General features: G+C 42.1%; 2 protein-coding genes across 2 annotated transcripts in view; one reads left to right on the forward strand and one right to left on the reverse strand.

Moving 5' to 3' along the window:
- Nucleotides 1-1,853: 1,853 nt before the first annotated feature.
- Tmem38b (transmembrane protein 38B) overlaps nt 1,854-26,542 on the forward strand; it is a 35,389-nt gene continuing 10,700 nt past the window's right edge. Inside the window, exons 1-3 of the mRNA XM_032904026.1 lie at nt 1,854-2,059; nt 19,091-19,247; nt 26,095-26,279. Of these exons, the coding sequence (XP_032759917.1) occupies nt 1,948-2,059; nt 19,091-19,247; nt 26,095-26,279 (454 nt within the window). The 5' untranslated portion in view covers nt 1,854-1,947. The remainder of the gene's footprint in view (nt 2,060-19,090; nt 19,248-26,094; nt 26,280-26,542) is intronic.
- Nucleotides 16,379-18,968, reverse strand: Plet1 (placenta expressed transcript 1). Its single transcript, XM_032886786.1, is given in 5 exon segments — nt 16,379-16,409; nt 16,411-16,607; nt 16,609-16,924; nt 16,926-17,005; nt 18,957-18,968. Coding segments are annotated over 5 exon segments (636 nt in total).

Here is a 26,542-nt window from a genome sequence, read left to right on the forward strand (position 1 = left end):
AAAAAAAAAAAAAAAAAAGATCCTTAGATATAATCTGATTAGCCCAGCTTTGTTTTCTAAGACGTATACCTTGGATTTATTTTATAAGCAACTTTTGTAAATCACTTTCAGGATGTCAGGAAAAGTCTGAATAGTCCCAGATGAACTGTCCATATCCCTCTTTTCTTTCTCCTTCTAAGTCTTCCCTCCGTCCATTCCTGTTTTCCTCAACTGCACAGCATTTCAGTAGACCAAGTAGTCTATGTAGTGACCAGAAGCAAATATAATAGGCACATACAAAGTCTGGAGAGAACATTTATGTGTTCTTTTTTGTGATCTTACTAATTCATTTCTTTTAGATCTTAAAAACATTGTCCTCAGGTGCTAGGCAGAGGTGAGCAAGCTTACATTTTACACTCATGTGCTCAGTCACGTGTCAGGGAGCCTGCGATATCTATGAGAAGGGCCAATAAAGCCTTGAGTGTTTCTTACTCTGTTATTTTTATAACGAACAAAGTGTGCCAGAAGCTAAAAAGAAATGTTTCTTTATAGAAAGTGTTTGCTTAGAAAAGCAGATCAAAATGTATTTTTATCAAGGCCAGCGTTACTTGACAGGTTACGAAATGAAAGTCGCTACCATTTTCTTACATTTTAAGTCTGGTGTTTAGGACAGTGCCTCCAGCCAGTAAAACTCTGGGTACAAAGCATGGATGTAAATAACGTTTGCTAAGTGGGTTAATAGTGAAGGTTGAATTCAGGAGAAAACGGCGATCACCTATGTTCTCTCTCAACAGCTCATGTGTTACCTATTCCAAGTAACAGCATGATCTGTTGACATGTCAAATAAAAAGGTGCCTAACTTACTTTTATTTTTCTACCCAGCCTCACTTTTTTTTTAAATCTCAAGTTCTTTTTGCAACTAATTTCAGCAGACTGCTCCTTTTCTTGTTTTTCCGAAACCTGGCTCCGTTTGCTGTCTTTACAGGTGGGGTTTGCATCCACTTTACTCCGCTTGCATCTGGGTCTTTGTCCTTAAGACCCACGTTTACAATCCTACCTTTTGTCTTGGACCAGTGACTATATTTTTGATTTCCCTAGTCTCTTCTCACAAATCTTTGGTGCTGGATTGCAACTTCAGCCACCCGCTCATCTTCTTCACTGGATCAACCACTCGGCACAAAGATTGGGCTTTTGATAAACAAGATTGAGCACGGTGTAGCGATTGATCAAGAGCTTAAACTGCCTGGTTTCATTGTGGAAGGTTTTTTTTTTTTTTTTTTTTTTTCATTTCTTTTCTAACTTCTTTTTCAGGTTGTAATCTAGCCATAATAACTTCTAACATTTATAGACTAGCTTTTAATACCTTATGCATTTCCCTGCAATGGTCTTCCGTAACCAACTGCCTGGGCATGGCATCCATACTTTTTGTGCTTTGTGAAATTCTGTCCTTAAAAAAAAAAAAGGTTCCCCTGGGAAAACTCAAGTTTAAATACCCTATAATACCTAGGGCAGTCCAAAAAGAATTGTTCAGTTCACATGCCAATGGTTCTACTGTTGAGAAACTTGGTTTAGAAAAATACTAGTTTCAGTGCATAAAGCATTACCATTTTATTTTTCATATCTTCACTAAGTAACCAATGAGTTACATCGTGTTAGTTCACGTTGTAGAAGACGAATGGCACCCGTTTACACAGAATCTGACTCTGAGCGTCGCCCCTTGGGTCAGTTGGCACTGACTGCAGCACTCAGAAAATGTCATACCTTTATTAGGAGAACCAGAGCCAGGGTATAATCCGCTGGCCCCGCCTCTCGTTCCGGCTCCCGCCCCGCCCTCGTCCCGGCCCCGCCCCCAGGCACCAGGGCGCACGCGCAGGACTGGAGCTGGCGCGGCCGTCCCCTCCCCCATCCCCGCCGCCGGAGGGGAACCGGCAGCCGGGGCTGCTGGGGCCGGCGGGGTCGGTAGTCGTCATGGAGTACCCGTGGGATGATCTGACTCTGGCCTTCTCCCGCACGTCCATGTTTCCCTTTTTTGACATCGCCCACTACCTGGTGTCGGTGATGGCGCTGAAGCAGCGGCCAGGTGAGTGAAGGGGCCCGACGCGCTCCCGGTTCCGCGTCCTCACTGCCGGAGGCAGGGGCGCCGGGATCCCCTGCGGCCCACCCCTCAGTACAGGGCACCCGACTCAGACCCAGTCTTAGGAAAGTGATGTAGACCCCTGAACAGAGCGTCTCAGGTGGGACCTAGCACCTTGCTAGCGTGTTAAACCCGGAGAGTGGGTGGCTTTGCGTTTTCTCAGTCACTCGAGACGTGGTACAGGTAACAGTCACTTGGCTTTTGTAGTTGAGCATCGGTGAAACGTGTGGGATGGGATGTGATTTTCACAACGTTGAGTTCTGTGAACCATGTGATCAAAGAGCAATGTTTGTTCTCCTGTCTCTCACATTGAATGTGGCTTGACTTTTAAAGTTACCCACTTTCCCATCATTTTTCTGAGTCTCTGTCTTTGAGTTCGGGCATTTCTCGGCCTTCTGCTCTCTGGTGCCTCTTCTTGTCCAGTAGGTGAAGGGTGAAAGTTTAAGGATGGTATGAATGTCTTACCTTTTCCTGAGTACCAATTCTCTAAATCCTTGACTCTCATAGGTTTTTGAGAGTTTCTACGTAACTCGTTGAACAGGTCATCTGCATGGGATACTGTTTCTGTGATTAAGGAGAACTACAGTTTTGTTACTGCTCCATATCCAGAATCTGATAGTACCTTGTATTGACTAAATCAGACGTTTTCAAAGTCTGATTCAAAGGCTCACTTTCCACGTACTTCCTGGTCACGCACTGTAAAATTCATTATTTTCATAATGTACTTAGAGGTTATTCATCGTTTCTTGCCTTTATGAGCGTACAGCGAAGTTTGCCAATGACCATGTGACTTAGTGTCGTAAGAGATGATTGAGGCAGCTGATAAGTCCGAGCATACATTTCTCTTTGAGGCTAGATATTAAGATTTGCCTAACTGGACAGCAATGTGCCTTTTCTCACGAAATACTTTCTTGCTTTGGATAATAGTTATTTTGGTAAAGAACACATTTTTTACATTTAATGCATTATTTTAAAATCCAAATGTGAAAACTTTAAAAACTGTTTATGTTTCTAAATGCTAAATATAACAAAAAACTCTAGGCCCTTCATTGTTGTTACTGGAGATGGAAGCTAAATGCTCTCCCACCGAGTGTAGCCCCTGGCCAAGGAATTTTAAAAGTAATTTTTTTAAAGGTATGCTTTCCATAAGTAGATTCACTATTTTTTTAATCACAAAGTTATATGATTTTGGATAAAAACAGTAATAGAACGACTGTCATGATAAAAATATAAAGTATTTTCCTACTCCAAATCCCCTTTACCCTTCTGTAGTCTCTAATCCCCAAATCCTGGCAACCCATTCATGCCCTCTTTAAATTTTAGGGGTGTATATGGGTCCAAAATTTGAGAATGTCTTGGATAATTGAATGCTAATTAACATGGAGGGAAACATGCTTTTCACCTAGTATTAGCCAATGACAGCAGTCACAGGAGAATGCCTACGTAAGCATCCAGGGAGTGTGTTAGAGGACCTACTATTAACTTTAAAAATAGTGATTATTTTCAGTCCTCACCATCTGGCCATTTTCATAGAAAGCCATTTTCATTTGCATTTTTATGGTTATTAATGTGTATGCTTCCTTGGTTTATTGGTCATTTGTATTTAATTCCTGTAAATGCCTAGTATCTTTTGCCTATGTGTCAGGACGTAGATTGTTTTGTTTTCTTCATACTTCATGGACCTTTCATTGTAAGTGCTGAAGGGTTTTCCTCTCATTAAGTTTTAGCTTTTAGTGTAGAAGTTTTAAAAAGATTATGGTTATATCTATTTATTTATTTATATTTTTTAAATTTATTTAGTGTATGAGTACACTGTTGCTATTTCCAGATAGCACCAGAAGAGGGCATGGGGCCCTGTTACAGATGGTTGTGAGCCACCATGTGGTTGCTGGGAATTGAACTCAGGACCTCTGGAAGAGCAGTCAGTGCTCTTAACTGCTGAGCCATTTCTCCAGCCCTCTATTTACTTTTTTATAGACAGATCTTCTTTATGACTTTTAGGATTTATATATTGTTTCAGGAAGGTTGGTCCAAAGATTATAGCAATATGCTCTTTTACAAATATATTTATTTTTATTATTTTTAAGTGTGTATGCATGCATGTGCGTGTGTGCACATATTAGTACAGGTGCCTGCAGAGGCCACTGGGTCAGATTTCCTTGGAGCTCGAGTTATGTTAGAGTTAGAGGTATTTCTAAGCCATCCATTGAGGGTGCTGGAAACTGAATCAGGTCCTCTGTAAGAGTAATAAGTGCTCTTAGCCCCTGGACCATACATATCTCCAGCTTCTTAGGTATATGTCTTTTTCATGTTTTAGACTTCTGCCCTAAAAGACAAAGCTGAGTATGTGGTCACAAAAGGAAGCTCTCGGGGCTTGAGACTAGATGGCTCAGTGGGTAAGACAGCTGCATACACAAGCCTGAGGACCTGAGATCAAATCCCCAGACCTATGTAAAAGCCGAGAGTAGCTACCTATGCTTGTGACCTGGACTCTATGGCGGTTTGGGAGAGACAGGATTGCTGGGTCTTGCTGACTGCTAGCCTAGCTTCAGGATCAGCTGGAGATCCTGTCTGGAAGGAGTAAGATAGACCATGATAGAGTAGGATGTCTGATGCTTTCCTCTGTTTTCCATGAATTCGAGTACACACCCATAACATACACACACACACACACACACACACACACACACACACACACACACACACACACCCTTAACCTTTCTATAACAGTTAGGTGGCGGATGGGTATTTCATTGCAAGCCTTTGCATCTCAGTGATGAGTTAGTGTAGAGAACACTTGGAACTCAGTGATCTTGGCAGAGTGGCCAACTGAATTGGTCCTGTCCTATCACAGAGATCCCTCTTCTGATGGCCATTTGCAGGTCCCTAGTATTTACGTGCTATCTTTAGCTTTGGATTTCTTTTGGGAGTTGCTGAAATTCTTCCAGTAAATTCTCTTTGGCTTAAGTTTGTCGTGTTGCTTGTAGCCAAGAAGCATATTTCCTCTTCTAGCCTCATGTGAAACAGCTGGTGCAGAGTGACCAGTAGTAGCACTGGCTGTAGTTTTCCTTGCTCCTGAATTCATGAGGATGCTTCTAAAGTTTAATGAAATGTGAGGTTTGCCATGGGCCTTTTGGAAGGGTCCTGTAAGAAAGCCTTATTGTGTTTGTTAACTTCCTGGTCAGCCCCTATTTATTTACCAATTTTACCAATTTTATCAAGTTTCTGTTTGTTTGTTTCTTTGCTTCTTTGTTGTTGTCTTTAATCAGAAACCTATTGATCAGCACTGCTGAATAATGTCTATAATCCTATCACTTGGGAAGCAAAGCCAGGAAGATTGGAGAAAATTCAAGAGAAGCCTGGGCTACAGAGCAAGACCTGGTTTCAAAAACCAAAATAGAAGACATATATTGAGATAAATAATTACACATATTGCTTTTCCCATGAAATGTAATGTCGACTACATGAATGTAATTACTGAATTGAAGAACTATAAATCATTCTTTCATTCTTGGAACAAACCTGACTTGCTCTATGTACTATTTCAGTGTAGCAATTTGATTTGCTAGCACTCCATGTAAGTTGTTTTCTTCATGTTCATGATTGGTGTTTGCACATTAGATTGTTTTGTTGGACTCTCCATTTCTGGTTTGGGCAGTAAGGCTCTGCTGCTTTCATAAAGTAGGTTTGGGTCAAGATGATGTATTTAATAGGCATTGCCTGATTTTAGGTCTTTAGTACACTTCAACTGTGAAGTCTGTGAATTTCTTTCTTGGTACATTCTTTTGTTTTGTTTTGAGATAGTTTCTCTGTGTAGCCCTGGCTGTCCTGGACCTCACTCTGTAGATAGAGGCTGGCCTCAACCTCACAGAGATCCGCCTGCCTCTGCCTCGAGAGTTCTGGGATTAAAGGTGTTCCCCCCATCCCCATCCCCTCAACCTGGTCTTAATACATTCTAATGGGTAGGCGTTTCCTTCTTTTCTCATTAATTGTAAGTTGCTTGGTAATTTACACTTTTCTGAGGAGTCACCTGTCTCCTGTAGATTTTCTGTCAGAGCACATGTGCACATGTCAAGGTCTTTCAGTAGTTTAGACTTATTGTGTGTATGGTGTATGTATGTGTTTATGGAGATGTGTACATTCATGCTTGTAGGTGCCAGTGCATGAGGAGACAAAAGTCAATGCTGGATTATCCTCCTTGATCCTGTTCCTCCTAGTTGAGACATGTTTCCTCAGTGAATCTGGAGTTCACTGTTTCTCTGGGCTAGCTGGCTGTGGGTTGCAGAGACCTGCCTCTAAGTGCTGATTTCTGGATGTGAGCATTGCTATTCCCAGCTTTTCTGTGGTCACTGGGGATCTGACTCAGGTCCTCATGCTCACATGACAAGCAGTTTAACAGTGGAGACACCTTCCTACCCCGCCTAGTTGTTTATTCTTAAGTGTCTCTTCGACTTTTGTGCACCTGTCTTATGCCTTATGATAATTTTTATAGGTTTTTGTCTATCTTTTATCTTTTTATTTTTATTAAAATATATTTGTCCAGACTCTGTCTGTAGATAGAGTGACTAGCTTCTGTGTGGTCAGCATTTCTTTCCCTTAATTTAGAACGGAAGCCCTGGTATGTGTGTGTCTCATCCAAGGTTTAATTAGATCATCGCTTAGTATATCCATGCTTTACCAATCGACAGTGCTTTGTGATGGCCTAGGAAAACTCCACTTTGTACTAGGTAGCCCATGGTAGCCATTTGACTCTGGCCTAAATTCCTGAAAGCTAAGTTCCCACCAACTCTGACTTCTTGCCCCTTCCCAAGGATGGTGTGACTGCTTGAAATGACTAACTGCTTGCTCTGGCTTCTGTAAACTTGCTTATTGCTGTGTGCATGTGGAGTAAGGCAGTTGCTCACGTCCCTGTAAATTCCACGCTGTGAAGTATTTGTAGATTTTGCCTTTCAAAGCCCTTTGTTCACCTGCTTCTGGGCAACATGTCTCTGATTTGGGTTAGAGATTGCAGCCCTGCTAGCAATTTTAATAATTAATTATAAATTAATTATTTATAATTATAATCTGAATGGAATCTAGTGGTCTTTTCCAGGTGGTCTTGAACTTCATAACACTTTCAGTTCCCCCCATGACCAGTTTTCCAGAGCTCTAGAGCCCATAGTACAGTAAAGCTACATACAATTCATGCATGTGCAGATAGCAGAGTCCTTCCCTCACCCACCACAGGGCCCTAGGAATTCAAGACTAGCCTGAGCTATATAGGAGTTCAAGGCCATCCTGGGCAACAAGAGGCAATGTCGCAACACCCCTCTTCTTCCAGCAAACTGAAAACAGCTTATCCACCTAACATTAAAGGATTATTGGGTAGTCATTGCCTTTTTTTTCAATGTAATTTTTCTTCAGCCATTAAAGTAATTCAGGCAGTTTTAAAATGACACATCATTAGAACACAGTAGAATACGCTCGAGTGTGTGTGCACAACACAACACAGCAACACACAACCCACACAAATCTACCTTAAGTATGTTCTATAAAAATGAGTTCTGCATCTGGACATTGACATCAAGTGCAGGAAAGAGTGCTATTGTTGTTGTGATGGAGGGAGTGTGGGTGGTTTTAGTTCTGCTACCACAGTTCTTTCTAGCATGACCATCCCCCACCAGAGGAAGTAATGACAGGTTCCTGTTGGTGTGGCTGACACATGTTAAGTTCCTCTTCACACCCACAGGGACAGCTGTGGGCAGCCCACAGTGCAGGCACACCTCCATCAATCTGCTCAGAGGTGGCTCAGGGGCAGCCGTAAGCCATGCCTGTGAACAGAGGGGTTCAAGAGTTGGTGATATTGAAATATTTTTGAGGAGAGACACAAAGAAGTCTTCATGCTTACTCTCACAGTAAGTGGGGTATAAAGGAGAGTTTAGATTGGTATTTTAGCAACAGCTGATGAGCTGTTTTCGGAATAGTCTACTGGATTATAGCAGATACTAAAATACCATTGGTTCTGGATCATATAGAAGAGTCAGAGACACTAGCAGGAAGATTCTATAACTGGGGATTAAAATAAAAATAAAATTAAAAATGCGACCTGGGGCTGGTCTTAGACATAGCTTAGAAGTGGAGTACTTGACTGGCTGGCATGCACTAATGTAGCACAGAAAAGCTAGCAAGCAAGCAAACCAGTTTCTGTAGGGTCTAGGGCTGCTCACAGAGAAGAGACAGTGAAACTTGTTTGCTCAAGTGCTTTGCTCACTTCTCTTAGACGGGATCTCATGTATTCCAGGCTAGCTTTGAGCTTGCTGTGTGGCTGAAGATGACCCTGGGTTTCTAGTTCTTCTGCCTCCTCCTGGTGAGTGCTGGGATTACAGGTCCGTGTCACCACACCTGGTTTCACGGGGTACTGGGCATCAAATCCAGGGATTCATGCGCATGCTCAAACAACAGTCCACTAGCTGAACTCTGTCCCTAGCTGGCTCTTCTGTTCTCCCTTTTCCAAGACCCTGTTTTGTTTTCCCATCTCTGCCAATGTGTCACTCTTCGGAATCCGCCCATTTTGTTCTCTCGTGTGTAATCTCTGTGGAGGTTTTACGAAATGCCAGTGTAGGTTAAAGAATAAAAGGTTTTGTGAGAAACTTTTTCTCTCAAAGGTGGCCAGCTTGCCATGCCTAACAGAATGTCCCCCAGCTTGTGAAACTTCTATGCCAAGAAACCCAAATCTGTTACCATCCCCTACACTGTAAAACTTTTTATGACGTTCTTAATCTTTCTCACCTGATAACACTTTGTTAAGGGAGGCCCACTGCATTCCCAGACTGGAAGAACCCTTTCCTCTTTCTGACGCCTCAGTTCTTTTACAACCAGCCAACATGGAAGACTGTGAGGATGTTACCTAGCCAGTGGGGAGAGGCTTTAGACTCCTTTGTGGGGAATAAAATATGTACCAAATTTCCTGCTTGGTGTGCCTCCTAGAAAGAAAGGGTCTTGCTGGGTTACTTTTGTATTGTTCCTATGTTTCTTTGTGTGGCAATAAGAATATTTGTTCCCAACAGTTTGGAGAACTACCTCTCATATTTGTGTGCCTGAGATTGGAGGGTTCTTCTTTCTTTAGATTTATTCTTATGTTTTAAATTATGTGGATGAGCGTATGTCTGTAGGGGTATGTGTGCATGAATGCAGGTGCCAAGGGAAGCCAGAGGCCCCTGGACTTGAGCGACCCAACATGGGTGCTGACAATTGAACTTGGGTTCTTTGAAAGAATACCAAGTGTTCTTAACTGCTGAGCCATCTCTGCAGCCCAGTAATCATAGTTACTCAAACCCAAGGGAAGGATACCATCCTTCACCTCTTCCTAGATTACTTTTGCTTCATAATCAAAGACAAAAACATCAGTGTATTAATGTGAATTGGATCTTTTCCCCTTTACCTCCATTTGTCTTATAATTGATTCTAGTTCCTTGGCATTTGATTGTTTGCAGTTTAGGGCTGCAGCTAGTAGTGTAAGATCTGTCTGTCTGTCTGTTGATCTATCTATCTATCTATCTATCTATCTATCTATCTATCTATCTATCTATCTATCTATCTATCTATCTATCTATCTCTGTGTAGCCCTGACTGTCCTGAACTCTAAGATCAGCCTACCCTGTGCTGGGATTAAGGGTGTATGCCACCATGCCTGGCTTTTTTTGTTTGTTTGTTTGTTTGTTTGATTTTTATTTTATTTATTGTTTATGAGACAAGGTCTCACCATTAACTCTGACGGGCTTGAAACTCCTGTGTAGACCAGGCTAGCTGGCTGAGCCTCTCAGTGCTGGGAGTGAAGGTGAGCATCACCACCCTCACCCTTGGCTACATTGTCAATTTTATTCCATCTTATTTTGTAATTAGGATTTTCTCTCCTTTAGACTTTTTTTTTGTTGTTGTTGTTATTTCTGTTTTTAAGGTTTTTGTTTGTATGTTTTGAGAAAGAGATTTATGTAACCCAGGATAGCCCTGAACTTACCTTAGAGCAGCAGTTCTCAACCTCTGGGTCCCAATCCCTTTGATAACCCTCCATCTCCAAAAAATATTTACATGAGATTCATAATGGTAGCAAAATTACAATTATGAAGTAGTAATGAAAACCGTTTTATGATTGGGGTCAGCACAGATTGCTGAACTCTATTAAAGGGTCACAAGCATTAGGAAGGTTGAGAACCATTGCCTTAGGGGTCCCCTGAGTGCCAGGTCGTATTAGGGACTCGTGCCACTGTTATTTTCATAAATCTTAAAATAATTTGGCCATGGTGGCTGTGCTATGGTGAAGATTTGAAATCTCATTTCTCAGGAGGCTGACAAGTGATAATCCTAAATTCCAGGCCAACCTAGGTTGCATATGGAGACCCTTTCTCAAAAACACAACAAAAATAACCATCCAGTCCCCGCCCCCTCAGAAAACCCCTCCTCAGACAGTTGTCTTTAAGTCTTTGTTCGCATCCAGTAGTCTGTTCTCTAAGACCCTCCCCAGGCTAGGTTTGAACTGGAAGACACCTTGACATTCAGGTCTTTACAAGCATTCAGCATGGTTTCTTTTGAAGTGCTGGGAGTTGAGCCTTGTACCTCCTGCATGATAAGCAAGCACTTCAGCAACTGAGCTACACCCCAGCCTTCTGAAATTTAATCTACAATTATTTCTTCTATCCACGACAGCTTTGTTTTAGTCTGAAGTCTTCAACAACCATTTTCCTAACTTTCAAATCATGTGTGCTTCATTAAATCACATTGTCACTGAGCAGCGTCTCTTTCAGGAACTGTGTTAGACATTGAGGCTCCCTAAACAAAAGATGGTTATAGCCCTAAAGAAACGCAGCTCTTTCTTCTCTTTGAGGGGTGCCTCATACTGCAGCACTGTCATTCTTACATGGTAATGATAGTTACCGAATTCAGCTCCATGAAGACCATTGCAGCGGGCTATGTATAAATCCCTATGCATTTCTTTACTGATGCACACGCTTGACTGATGTGGAGTTTGGGGATGAAGTACCCTTCCTAGGGCACGTGGGTAGTAAATTATAGAGCTTGTTCTTGACTCCAGGTCTTGCCTGTTCCAGTTTCTTACTCTTCGCTGTTTGCTTTCTCTTTGCAGCCCTCCTTACTGCTGGGTTTTCAGTATTTACAAGTCTCAATAAGCTGCCATTTGTCGTGTTTTTTCTCCATGATTTTTATAATTTCCATACCACAAAGCAATTTCTCTACTATTTTTGTAATTAAATCCAGAATCAAAGGATGCCGCTGATCCTTTATCTAGTCTGTGGGCGATGAAAAGTTGATATATCAAGAATTTCCTTGTCAGTCTTGGTGTTAGGGACAGTGGAAAGTGACAGCAGCATGCCTTGCAGTTTTTGTGGATGCTTAAATATGCATCAAAAGGACAAAAGTCATAAATCGATGGCCTGGGAGTGCGCAAATGTACCAGTCCATGTAATTAATATCTAGATAAGAAGACAGCATCCATAATCTTCAGAAGCACCCTGCGTTATATGATTTAAAAAGCTAGAATAGGTTCTATCTGGTGTGGAGTGAGAAAGGATGTATCAGAAGTGACCTAGACTGGGGCTGGGGTTTCGTTTGTAAAGTGCTTGTGACACAGTGTGATGACCCGAGTTCCATCTCACATAAGCCATTTTCAGAAGCTTTGTGCTGTGGTGCTCATTCCTAATCCTAGCGCCTGATTTCTGGCTAGCCAGGCTAGCTGAATTGGTTAGTTTTAAGTTTCATAAAAGACCTGTCTGAAAAAGTAAGCTTAAAGGAGATACCCAGCTTCTACCTCTGCCTTTACGTGTGCATGACTAAACTCTACCAATAATGGGGTGGGTAGCATGGGTGAGAACTTTAAACTTAGCATCCTGTTTGTACAGTGAGTGGGTGGGACTGGACACCAGCTAGAGTGTCTCCTCCTCAGGGGTTCCAGTTTTGGCTCTAAAGAGATTTTTCTCTATGAATTTTAATGATTTCAACTTATCTTTGTTCCCCCAGAATAGTAACTGCATTGGGAAGCTTATACCTCCTACGCTGTATTTACCTTTGCTTTTCAACGGCTCGTTTGACAGTTCTATATGTACGTCGTTCTTTATATTAAATCCTCTCTGTTAAAATAACTGTGTTTTCTGTTTTCTGACTAGACTCTTAACTGATAGCAGAAACCCTGGAGTAGAGCTTACCTTCACACTCTGGTTTGCATGTGTCTTGTTATTTTGGTTTTGATTTTGTTTTGCTTTTACTTTCAAAAAAAGAAAACATGTCTCTATGTAGCCCTGGTGGTCCTGGAGCTCCCTGTGTAGACCAGGCTGGTCTCGAACTCATGGAGATACATCTGTTTCTTCCAAGTGCTGGGATAAAATGCTTTTTTTTATTAGCTCCAGTATAATATCTATGTAGGAAGCCATCTGATGCTGTGTAGATGCCCAATAAGATCATCGTCTGTGGAACATGTTAGAATGTAGGAAAGTTAGCATAGATCTGAAGGAAGACGGGTGTGGTCCAGTCAACTGAAGTGCTTCTGCCTTTTCTTTTTCCTTTTAGATTAGTATAGAGAAAAAAGCATTTGATTATTAGTTGCAAGCTGCATTATAGGTGCTGGCTGCCGCCAGAGCTACTGCCTATCTAGATAGGATGATTCACATCCCATCACCAGGAGCTAGTGGCTTATAAAAAGACCTAACTGCCAAGCCACGTGCTCGCCATCTCTTGTTTTTCAAACCATTAGTTATGAAGAATCCTGCCAGGTCTTGTTATAACCAAGTTAGTGAGGCTGTTTCAGGCTCAAGCTGTGGGTTCTTTTGGGATTTAGTATGTGTGATTCTTGGTGAGTTCATGGATGGCCATATGATTTGATGTTTAGCTTTCCTTCTTAGTAAAATAAGTCTAACTGGAATGTAGTGTTTTCACTCCATTACACATCAGCTATGACTGCTTTTCTGCCAAATTGGAGCTGGATGATTGAACAGACACTGTGTAGCCCACAGTGTCTAAAATACTTACATCTAACCAATAGAAGCAGTTTGCTAGCTCCTGGTTTCATTGGGTAGAGGGAAACGCAAGCTCCAACTGTGAGCTGCAAAGGGCTTACTATAAATTACCTTGGTCATATGACTAGGCTACTCTTCATGTCCCTGACCACTGCTCTTCCCAGCACAGCCACTCCCCATGCCTTTCCAGCTCTGGGAGGCTATATGGGTACAGGCTTCATTCAGTTAGGCCATTTGCCTGTCACGTCCTCCGCTAGCTGTCCATTTGACATTAAAATTCACATGTGATTGTATTTCAGCCATCCTGTACTTGAAATTCAATTTAGGTTGCAGTGTGGCAGCTTTTGCAAAGAATTTTTGGGAAAACGATTCTGTTGATAGCATATTTGAAATATCTTAAGGTAGGATGGAGAATTTTTTCTCTCGCTCTTAAATGTATGTTAAAAATTAAGTAATTTGGGGCTACAGAAATGTGCATAAAGCACTTGCTGTACATGCATAAGAAAGGAGTTTGGATTCCCAGAAGCCAGGTAAAAGCCAGGCAGGTTTGCTGGCCACCTATAACCCCAGTGCTGGGGCAGACTCAGGCAATCCCTGGGGCAACCTGGCTCGATAGTCTAGGGTTCAGAGAGAGACCCTGTCTCAATAAATAAAATGGGTGGAAATTAAGGAAGATACCAATGTCAACTGTGAGCTTCCATATACATGTACAGACATGTTCACACACACCCATGTACAACATGTGTATCCACACACGTGTGAATACCCATACACACACCACACACACGTACACACACACCCACCCACCCACACACCCACGGCTCCAATTAGTGTAGTCTGAGCTAGAGAAGCTTTTCTTACTGACAGGATTTTGAAAATAGAGGGAGGCAATCCCCTCCCCAGAGCTCTCTCTTCTCTCAGAGTCTCCTCTAATCCATCCTAGTTCATTGACATAAGGATTGTTGTGTTACTTTCTCTGACATGGTGGGCACACCATGCCCACCCCGCCTTTCAATAAAATGGTGATATTCTTGGCATAGAGAAGTGAAGGAGCAGCAGCCAAGGCTTTCATTTAGCACGTGTGTTACTGCTGCTCCCAGATTGGTCTATTCAGCAACTACATCAGCCAGCAGCGTCTACCGTGTACTCAGCATAAACATGACTTTTAAAATACTCTTATAAAGTATATAATATTTTCATTTTGTATAAGATACAAATGAATGCAAAAGAGATTGTGGCTAGAGAGCTTCTGAGTGCTCCTAACTCTGTGTAAATTGTGATAACACTCGGTAAGGGAAGTTAATGGTGGCATAATTTTAATGCTTAAATGGTTTGAAATATTTCACTTTTTTTTGTCATCTGAACAGTTTTAGAGTACCTATTCCTTACTAAGGTCTCCTTTAAAATCTTAAAGATTACGTCTTAAATTGAGCTATGACTTGTGGACAAGATCAAGTATCTGATGAGGTCTTAAATGCAGTGAGTAAATCGAACTTGTGAGAAATGTTAGTTGCTAGGCTTAATGAGAAATGAATAGCACTTAGTATGTTTGATTTGTGTTATCTTGATGGGCAAAGGGAAGTCTGGATGTATATGGGTCCCCTTATTAGCCAGCGAATGCTGAGTGCAGGAGAAAGGTCATGCTAATTGTTGGCTAGAAAAACACTCTAAATGTGAGCTTATGGGAAGTAGTCGGTTACTTTAGAATATGTCTTCATAGTGATGGCCACATGGCACACTTTAAATCTTACTCAGGTAGAGCTTCCACTCCTAGAACTCATCTCCACTGCTAACCAGGGCATGCCTTTGTATGTGAGGAAGTCAAAGGGGAGGGGAGGGGAGGGCATGAGTGCACACAAGCCTGCAGGCAGGAATGCATATGTGAATGAATGTATAAGTAGCCTAGAGGAATAGATAAAGTCACTCCCCAGGAGACACATGTGACTGTGACTGAATAGTAGGGATATGGAAAAAGGGGCAGGCAGTTTTGCTCTTTTCTGCTGATTTTCTTGTGTGATGATGGAATAACCTACTGCTTACTATGTGCCATTCTCACTGTCATGAAGTGCTGGAAACGTCCGTCTGCTGTGGATCCTTACGTCACTGCGGTGAGGTGGATCTCCCCAGCACACACACTTTCCCACGCAGCTGGGCACTGGAGGTACTTGTACGTCACGGGGGAGAGCACTCAATTACTCGTTAACATCAGAGAAGGTACTGGAGCCAGAGTGTGTTGCTAGGAACCTAGGTTCTGTGCTCCACCTGCCTCAGCTGACTACTGCTCTTAGCCCTAGGTGTTTCAGTGAAGCGTTAGTTATTCATTGATTAGTGAGCGCTCACAGCCCAAAGGAACAGATGAAAGGCCATTTACTTACTGTGCTAACTCATCAGCATGTGATCAGTCACACTGCAAGAGAAGATATTGAACAGGTTAGTACACTCGTTTGCATAGATTATCTGTACATTAACTAGCTGTCAATCTACCCACTTTCTTCTTCTTTCTTGTTCAATATATTGTTTATTTGACTTAGAAAAAAAAGTCATGTGTCCTGTCATTGGCTTCTGAGACAAAGTATTTATACACTTTCTCTCTTCAAAACCTACTGACTGGTCTGGGCACAGTGGGCTAGTAGCCACAGGACAATCACTCATTTCTCTTTTTCCTTCAGTCACATAAGTCACCTAAGTCCTTTGTAACCTGAGTAGGTTTGGCCAGAAATCTGAAGATTATTCAGATATTCCCCTACCCACCACAAAGCCCAGGAGGCTCATGGAAATACTTTGGCAAGAAACACAAGTTCTCATTGCCTGTCAACACGTTAAACTGAGAGTCAGAACTTCAGGTTACAACCAGGAAGGACTAAGTATTTACAAAAAGCAGAATTTGTGCCCTGAGAGAGCCAGGAAATGTTTGTGTCCCTCAAACGCACTGGTGTCTCAGGTCTGTGGTCCCAAGGTGGTGGAGCTGCAGACTGAGAACATAAAACCTTCATTCATGGGCTTTAGAGGTGGCTCAGTGGTTAAGAGCACTGACTGCTCTTCCAGAGGTCCTGAGTTCAAATCCCAGCAACCACATGGTGGCTCACAACCATCTGCAATGGGGTCTGATGCCCTCTTCTGGTGTGGCTGAAGACAGCTACAGTGTACTCATATACATAAAACGAATAAATGAGTTTTAAAAAAACAAAACCAAAAGCCTTCATTCTTGTATGTGTGAGCTCGGGAGAATGCCCTGGAGGTTGGAGATTTGCTTCCCCAGTTTCCTTTAGAAGAGGAGTTTACTAATGAGAAAAACACGCGCCTGCCAGGGGGCTGCAGAGAGTACAGATGGCCAGGCTTGTGGCTGTGGTCACGGCTATGGTTACGGCTGTGGTCTTGGCTGTAGTCATGGCTGTAGTCATGGTTGTGGTCCGGCTGGTCTCAAAACTCTCAGGAGTTGGGGTCAAGATCGAGGATTTTATTTGTTCCAGTCTCACAGATGACTCTGTAGCTGTGCATGCGATTAATGACAATGAAGACCTGCAGATTGACTTTAGTCACATCCTCAGAATTAGGAGCTGTCCAGGTTGTCCGGAAGGCCGGGTTGCTTAGGGATGTCCAGTCATAGGCACTGCTGTCGCTGCACTTCTGATAGGCTCCACCCCAGGTGCCCTCTGGGTTGTTGTTCTCCCCAGCACCGACTGACTCGTTCACGGGGACTGTCATTGTATAGATTGTATTCCCACCAGAGACCTCAGCCGTAGTGTTGATTCTCACGTTGTCAGAGCTGTAGACTTTATCAAAGACCACGCAGGACCCATTATCATTGGCAGGCGGGGGAAAAGCACAGAGCCAGGCCCAGGAAGAGCCCCAGGTGTGGCAGCAAGGAGCAGAGCGCAGGTGCAGTCCCAGTCTGTTGGGGTTGCAGGGCCTGGCAGTAGTCTCTACCCACCTTCTTCCATTTATATATCTAATATCTAATATTTATTATGTATTATATATTTGGAGGTACAATAGTATCATATTTAGGATGGATCATTCCAGTTCAAATGATCAAATCAAGAACATTTCTCACAGGCAGGCCCGGCTGCTGGGGTTTTAGTTGATTCCAGCTGTAGTCAAGTTGACAACCAAGGTTAGCCATTAGAAGCAGCAGTGTGTCTTAGCTATCTACCCTCCGTCCCCATTATCTTTGACATTTGAGTTTGTTCCTTATTCCCAGGTTGATATGTTGAAAGCTTAGTTTGTTTACTATAGGTACTTAGTTTTCTAAAGTAATTAAGGTTATAAACCTTTCTTAAACAAAACAAACAGCAAACCTATTTCGTCATTGGTAGTGGTAGGGTACTACAGCAGATGTGTGGCGGTCAGAGAAGAGCTTTGTGGAGTTGGTTCTCTTCTCATATCTTTTCATGGATTTTGGGGTGCTGAACTCAGGTTTTCAGAGTTGTACAAGAACCTGTACCCACTGAGCCACCCAACTGGTCCAACTTTTCTTTTAAAAAAATTAATTACACTATTTATTTATTTATTTCTTTATTTAGCGCGCGCGTGTGTGTGTGTGTGTGTGTGTGTGTGTGTGTGTGTGTGTGTGTATGTGTGTGTGCGCATGCGTGGTTGTCAGAGGACAACTTGTGGGATTTGATTCTCTCCATCCACAATATCTGTCCTAGGGCTCAAACGAAGTTTTTCAGGCTTGGTAGCAAGTCTTTACTTGCTAAGCCATTTCACTGGTCTCCAACCTTAATATAGTCCTTTGACACATTGTTTCGGAGTGCTCACAGTAAGATTTGGGGTAGAAGGAAACACTAAGTGGGACCTTTTTTAAATGAACCATCTATTATTAGGGGACTGGTAAAAAAAACTTGGATGATATTTTAAAGATGTCAAATTAGTCATTAAAAATACCCCTGTGGCTGTGAGATGGCTTAGTGGGTAAACTAACCTTGTCTACGTAGAGAGTTTAGGCCAGCCAAGGTTATATAGTGCCCTGCCTAACAAAAGGTAAAGGACAGAGCAATAGAGGAAGAAGCCCCGGGTCAGCCCCGGGTCAGCCCCACTTCCGTATGTGCACACATAGGCAATTGCACCATAGATTACTCAAGCACATAGATGTGTGCGCTAGCTCTTACCTTCTCCCCCACCTCAAAAACAAACCCTATGTCTGTTTGAAGAAAAACCTATTGTTTTGGGGTTAGAGGACTCGGTGGATAAAGCACTGGCTGCACAGGTGTCAAAAGCTGACTTTATCTCCAAAACCCAAGGAAAAGGCAATTAAAGCAACACATGCCTGGAACCACAGCGGATCCTGGAGGCTTACGGGTCTGCCAGTCTAACTGCGGCAGCAAGCTTCGGGCTCAGCAAGTCTCTGTTTCAAAAACTAGTGTGGAGATTCGATTGAGGAAAGACGTCCTGACGTCACCTCTGACCTCCACGTGCATGCACTGGAGAGTACCCTCCCAACACACCTGCACACACCTGCACACACCTGCACACACCTGCACACACCTACATACACCTGCACACACCTGCACATACCTGCACATACCTGCATACACCTGCACACACCTGCACACACCTGCACACACCTGCACACACCTGCACACCTACCTGCACACACCTGCACACACACTGCACACACCTGCACACACCTGCACACACCTGCATACACCTGCACACACCTGCACACACCTGCACACACCTGCACACACTGCACACCTCACACCTGCACACACCTGCACACACCTGCACACACCTGCACACACCTGCATACACCTGCACACACCTGCACACACCTGCACACACCTGCAGCCATCTCACTCCACTCCACACAGTGAAGCCCGTGACTTGAAAAGAACACAGACTCCAATCGCCATGATGAGCTCTCTTATGAGTATAATTTGTTGGGAATAAACAGTTTGTTTCTCTAGTGTATTGCGTGCTTAGCGCTTTCAGTAAATATACAGCTGTCTCAGGGCGTGTTCACTTGTCCTTTCAGGAGCGGTGGCCGCGGCCTGGAGCAACCCCCTGTCCAGCTGGTTGAGTGCTATGCTGCATTGCTTTGGGGGAGGAATTTTGTCGTGTATACTGCTTGCAGAGCCTCCACTGAAGTTCCTCACAAACCACACTAACATTTTACTGGCATCTTCAATCTGGTAAGTTGAGGGTTTTGAAGAATTGGTTAATAGACTGCAGTAAAATGGATCTTTTCCCTTGAAAGTTTTTTATGTCCTTAAGTTAATGCATGTGCAGTGAATGTTCCCGAGTAGAGCCAAAGATTTTTAAGTGCAAAGTTTGCCTCTTGCCTTTCCTCCCCTTACCTTCGCCCAGTGAAAATTGTTCTTACAGTTTTTGTGGGAATATTTTAACGTAAGAGAACATCAAATATTGGCCCAATTACTTTGTTTTGTGAAATAAACAAATAGACATGATAAGGAAGTGTGAACAACTAGAAAGTCCAAATGGTTATGGCTTATACATAACTTTTCTCATCTTCTTTTCTGTTGGATCCGCATTTGCTTGTTTATTGATTGATTGATAGGTTCACTGTGTAGCCCTGGCTGTCCTGAATGAAACTCAGTATGTTCCTCGGGCTGTCCTCCAACTCACAGGGATCTACCAGCCTCCGCCTCCCCAGTGCTGGGGTTAAAGGTTTGCACCACCACATCTGGCTATTGGATTATTTAAAGGCTTCTGACGTCTTTAAACGTGAATTTGGAAAACGATAGTAGGAATTGGCTTGGATTCTTCTTCATGCAGATTTAGATGTTCTTAAGATTGATTAATTAAGTTAAAATATATTGATTATTGATACATGCTATGTTTTATTTAAAGAAACTATGCTTTCTATTAGAAACCCTATGTATTTATTATATATAGTAACATTGAGTATTCATTGTCCCTGGGACTGGTGAGAGGGCTCGGTGGGTAAAGGTGCTTGCCATCCAAGCCTAGCAACCTGAGTTCGAGTCCCGAACTCACACAACGCTGGAAGGAGAGGACCGATGCACAGAGAAGCCTCTTGTCTTCCACACGTTCACTGTGGCATGCAGCCCTCTGCTGCTCATGCACATGCACCACCGTGAGAAAAAGAACCAAAAGTACTTGTGAATGTATTAGGTAGTTGTAAGCAGGTGAATGTTAAAAACAACACTAGTAATGGTGAAGAAGCAGAGGGAACCTGTGGCCGCGGGAAGTAGGTGGGTGGGATTACTCACTTGAAAGCGAGAAACTATTGAAATAATATTACATATCAGCTAAAGTTCATTTCATATTATAACATGAATCCTCTGAGTTAGTATATTAGTTAGGGCTTTACTGCTGGGAACAGACACCATGGTCAAGGCAAGTCTTCTAAAGGACAACATTTAATTGGGGCTGCCTTACAGGTCCAGGGGTTCAGTCCATTATCATCTAGTGGGAGCATGGCAGTGTGCAGGCAGGTGTGGGGCTGGAGCTGAGAGTTACGTCTCTTGTTCTGAAGGCAGCTAGGAGAAGACTGGCTTCTGGGCAGCTAGGATGAGGGTCTTAAAGCCCACGCCCACAGTGACACACTTTCTCCAACAAGGCCACACCTCCAGATAGTGCCACCCCCTGGGCCAAGCGTATTCATACCACCACACAAGTAGCTATTATAATTTTTTCTTTATTGGTGACATTAAGAGAAAAAAAATTACTTAAATACCATGAAACTGTATGTTGTATCTCTCTGATCTGTAGCTAAAGGTTGAATTTATCTACAACTATTTTAAACATCCAGTAAATGTGTAAGCTATCTAGTCAGGTATGGGATGACCGAGTGCATTGAACTGTTCTGCAGGATAAGGCTCCTTTATATATGACCAGGATTCCAAGTTTTATTGTGCTTTTGTTTTTTAAAATGCAGTGCGATAGTAAATTGGGATTTTTTTACTAACAACAATTACACGTTTCTCTCTCAAGTAGTTGGTATCTAAAATCATGACTCACTCTGTCAGATGAGAACAGAGGAGAGCATACTACCAAACTCAAACAGGAAGTCTTCAGAGATTGTATAGGCTGCTGCTATACAATCACTTCTTCCCTCTTTTAGTAGTTTGTATTTTTGGCTGTGGAAAGTGGGTGGAGTGGAGTTAATCATTGGATAGCTATTATGTATTGAACTATTAGGTAAATTCTTTATATTTATTTTCATACTTATGAGTCCTATGAAGTAGCTATTGTAATTATGCTTTTAAAGATCTATTAATTTTTATTTTATGTCTATGGGTGTTTTGCTTGAATGTATGTATGTATGTGTGTATGTATGTATGTGTGTACATACATATGTATGCATATATGGTTGTGTAACATGAATATGTGTATGTGCCTGGCACCTCAAGAGCCCAGAAGGGAACATTGACTACCCTGGACCAGAAATTAGAGATAGTTGTGAGTACCCGTGTGAGTGGGTGCTGGGCATTCAGGCCAGGTCGTCTGCAGGAGCAGCAGCCACTGCTCTTACCTGCTAAGCCATCTCTCCAGTTCTTTATCACTTCCATTACAGTGAGGAGACAGACCCAGGGAGCAGTTCCAGGATTTCTATCTAGGTAGGTGTCGAGGCCAGCGTCAGAGCGAGTGTGACTGTAGGGCCCTGCGCATGACAGCTGCGCTGTGTCTTAGACTTGCTTATTCATCGCACAGCACCGCCCTCCACAAGCTCTGCTGAAGGACTCCCGTTCTATAGTGCTACTTCACAAAGGCACTAGCAATCCAGTTTGTTTTAATGTTGTGTAAATGCTGCAACTGTATAAAAAGTAAGATAGCCAGATTCTGTTAACGTCCTGTCTCTCCTGTTCCTAGCATTAAATACTCACCCCTTCCACTTCTGGTCTGGACTTCAGTAGCTTCCTAAGAGGGCTAGTTGCTTTTTCATTACCCCCATGTCTATTCCTCACATAATGATGAAGTAATTATCTTAAAATAAGTTACAGCGTGTCACTCCTGTGTGTAGTAATTTCTTTTAGGAACAACATCCTGAATTTTCCCATGTCCTACTGTACATCCCTACAAAGTCTCCCTCTGCTCTCTTCGCTGTGCTGTGTTACACCCCGCTCCTCTTACTCCTTCCTTTGCAGCCGCACATGCGCATTTGTGGACACCTCTGACTTGCCGGAGTGTTGTTTAGCTTGTTGTACCACTGTAGAGAGGCGGGGCTGCTGCTCATCCTGCAAAGATGATCAGTTTTAAAACAATGGTGGCAATAAGAACAAACCTATGTATGAACTCAGATTAAAGGATATTTTGGGAGATTATAAAGAGTGCAACTTTTGTGTTTATTTGAAACTAATTGTCCCATCTTTGGCCTGTGGGAGCCTTTTCAGAGGATCCCCTCAGCCCTGGGTATTATAAGAGTCTTATACTTTTTTCTGGAATTAGTTTTAGTTTCTTTTAGGGAGAAATAGCTTTTCCAAAGTTCACTCAGAGCATTGGAGACACTGCTAGGGCATCCATTGAACTGAGCTACGGTAAAGAAAGAAAAAAATGACTCAAGCTCATACTAATATTTATCTCTAATTTAAATTCAAGACTATTTATTATTTATCTTGTCTCTGTTATATATGTAATACTTGGAATTTAGTTACATACAAAGATTTGATAATTGTTGGGCAAAGGATGTTACAAAATTAAAATATTCTGACATTCCTAATTAATTTTATTCTGTTCTTTGCTCACCTACATTTAATTTTACTCATCTTTTAATCAAGGGTGTGTTCTGTGCTGTCAGAGTTTCACGGTCACTAGGCCTGCTTAGGTCATTTTTCCCTGCTTAGTCTTCCCTCTCCGAGTTTGCTCAGTCCGTACTCGATGCTATTATATCTGGGCCCTGTAGTTTGGCTCTTTGAAGCTATGGTGAATACTGCTTTATCCTTAACAGATCATGACTGTGAGGCACGAAGAGGTTAGCAACTTAGCCAAGGAATTGGAGACCCTGAGTATACGGAGCCCAGATTTAAACCCTGTTTATTTTATCTTTTAGTTGGTGCATAAGCAGTGAGTTGCTTTGAATTCTGGAATAGAAACATTGTCCTTACAGTCTCTTAAATATGAGAAATTATGCCGGAGTTAAGACGGTATATATTATTGTTTAATTATAAAAGTTTTAACACTTAGAATAAAATTCAGTCTTTGCTTCTGATTTTGAGAGTCAATGATTTGGGGAATCATATTCAAGTAAGGTCATCTTCAGAACGGTAGCATGCCTGGGGATTAGCGCCATCTACTGGTGAAGACAAACAAGCTCTTGCTTCTGTCCCTGTGTAGCTGCTTTCTGAAAACTCCACATACTTTCATATGAGTTGTCTGTTTAAAAAGGCTTTTATGGGGGCAGCACATAATTTATAATTTTCTATCTATTGATCTTATGTCTCAGAATGTTTTCCTTAAACTTCAAGCACTCTGTAGGGGGATTATATTTAGATGAGGGAAATACATACGAGTCACAGTTTGCGTCTTTCTCAAGGTATATCCATGAAATTTCTTTGCTGTCCTAACCTCTACCAGGGCTATTGCAGTAGACTAGTGTGGGCATAGTCTGTGTTCGTTTGGCTCAGTTAAGTGACATTGCCTCAGGAGGTTTGATGATAAATGAGGAGGTGTTCTCTGTGAGGAGCCCAGCGGAGCTCTTCCTGCTTGATCGCTGCTCCCATCTTAAAACCTGCTCACTGCTTTATGTTGGCTGTTTCCTATTTTACACTAGTTTTTACTCTCCACCATTTTTCTCCTTATTAATCTGACCCACAGTACTTAAAAGTATGTGAGAAATTTATTATCTTCTCATTCCATTTTTTCCTTTCGTGTGTGTGTGTGTGTGTGTGTGTGTGTGTGTGTGTTAGGTGCTAACAAGGTAAAGGTGTTTTGTATATTACAAACTTAAGGTGAAATCACAATCTTTACAGAAGAGCCGTGCTGTGTAAATAATGACCGATTCCCAGAATTCATCAGAGGGACGTCCACAGCTAACTTACATTGCAGAACGACTGTTTTGTCTGCAGTCGGTTGTCTTTCACGTTTATTTGTAAGTCTCTTGAACACGACAGAGAACTAACTGTTCCTTTTGCTCCATGGCGACTCAGGCGGGCACAGGGGGTTGTAACATGTGAGGTTGTAGGTGTACTTTAGAAATATCTGATGTTAGGCAATGCCTATCCCAGCCCTCGGGAGGCAGAGGCAGGGAGATCTCTGTGAAGTAGAGGCTAGCCTGGTCTACAGAGCTGGTTCCAGGATAGCCAGAACTGCAAAAGAAACACTGTCTTGAAAAACCAAAAGGGGTGGGGGGAGAAAGAGAAATATTCAATTAAAAAGGATAAAAACATGGGACTCAGAAGTAGCAGTAATTATAAATTATAGGCTGAAATTGTAATATCGCATAGTAGAATGTAAAAGTTGCTGTTGTGGTAATAAGTTTTAGCACATGTTAATGATGGAAGTAGGGAAGGCAAATGGAGCTGTTATAACACTGGTTTTCTGCGTTTGAGCATGTCATTTTTAACATGAATTACTGCTGAAGGAAAACTATAGCATCTGTTCTTTACTCTATAAGAGGCGCCAAAGTATTGTTTCATTTTATTAAGAATATATATACAATTCATTATTTAAGTGATTTTTTTTCTCCATTGTCCAACTTCCCGGAAATCACTTCTACATTTAAAACTTTCAAAATATCATATGTTCATGTAAACAATTTTAAACCATACAATTTTATTTCAGATTGCATAAAATTGTCTCCAGAGACTTCATTTCTTTCTCTCAGACTCTGAAGTTAACTGATTCTTTGCTATTTTTTTTTTTTTTTTGCCTTCAGATTGACTGTTAATAGACTATTCAGTTCAGAGCTCTTTTTCCTTGTGCTGAATTTTTGGTTCGAGGACAGCTGATAAGATGTAGGATTCCTGCCGTCCAGTGACCAGTCTATCCACCTATGAGCACGATAGCCTTTATCTTTATGTTGTAAAGAACACTGTATATAGAGCCCCTCTATTTCAACTGTACAGAGCCACTGCTTTCTGAGCTGAGCTGAAATGAAGCAGACATTCTGTGGACTGTGGGTACTTGAGTGGACCTTGAGGAAGAAGGAAGGTAGTGGCTGACCATTGCTTCCATATTAGGTCTCTGGAGCAGTGCTGGCAAATATTTCATATCCAGTGAATGCATGTAAGGTTTTTTGTTTATGACTCATGAATTAGAATGAAACTAACACTTGTTTTCAAAAGAACCAAAACAAGTGCCTAGTTTTCTGTGTCACTCCATTAGAAGGTGTACTGTGCTTTGTGTACCTGTCCGGGTATTAGGAGTGGGGGACAACTGTATATTCTATCTCGTAATACTATCGGTAGCATTTGAGGGGTACTGAAGAACAAAGGAAGATTCAAACCATAGGTCACCAGGGAATGCTTAGATCACTGGCTAAAACTAAGCTATTCAACCAAATTAAAGATTGAACTCTATTCTTTCAGCTGCATGAAAATACATTTTCCACAACATAAACCTATTTCCTCGTGAGTTGTCTCTGTCTTTGTATGGATTTTAACTTATGCTATAAGCTAAGGATCACACAGGTCGAGATGTTGGTAGGAGTTGGAATGCCACTCTTGCTTATCTGCCAGAAGGCTGGTGTGTCTAACTCCTTACCCTACGAACAAAGACACCGGATGCTCATAGCCCATCCCTGCTGGGACTGCTGAGGCACTTGCTTCTTTCTCTGAATGAACCATGCACCTAACTTTCTTTTCAGACTGTGTAGGTGAATGAAAAGCTGTATAGAGCATTGCAAAGTGTGTGCTCCTCCTTGTGACACAGTCTTATCATCTATGTATCATGTGACTCGAAAAGTAGTCTAGTGTCCAGACTCCCTTTTTGAAATCATACTCCAAGCTCTCATGGAGGATTGCTTTGGTTGTGTAATGCCATGTTGTTAGACTTAGATTTTCACTTCTATTCCTCTGATATTATTTACGTATTGAAATATTTAAATTTTAATTTCAGGTATATTGTATTCTTTTGCCCACGTGACCTAGTTTCCCAGGGCTATTCATATCAACCTATTCAGCTCCTGGCTGCGGGAATGAAGGAAGTGACCAGAACTTGGAAAATAGTAGGTGGAGTCGCGCATGCTAATGGCTATTACAGAAATGGCTGGATAGTCATGATAGCTGTTGGATGGGCCCGAGGTAAGATTAACGGTCTGTTCACACGTATTGTGTAGCTCATGAAGACTCCTTTGCTTACAGGAATAGGGCTCACATGCTGTAATAAAACCTTTTGGAAAGTGGGAGCCTTGTCTTGTTTCTTAGCTAGTAAAGTTAAAGTTCTTTACGTCAATATTAGTGATTAGCCATTATTATTTTAAAATTTTATTTAGTATATATACAGTGTTCTGCCTGTATGCCTGCCTTTGTGCCAGAAGAGGGCACCAGATCCCATTAGAGATGGT

Source organism: Rattus rattus, chromosome 1, assembly GCF_011064425.1.
Source record: "Rattus rattus isolate New Zealand chromosome 1, Rrattus_CSIRO_v1, whole genome shotgun sequence".
NCBI classification, from domain to species: domain Eukaryota; kingdom Metazoa; phylum Chordata; class Mammalia; order Rodentia; family Muridae; genus Rattus; species Rattus rattus.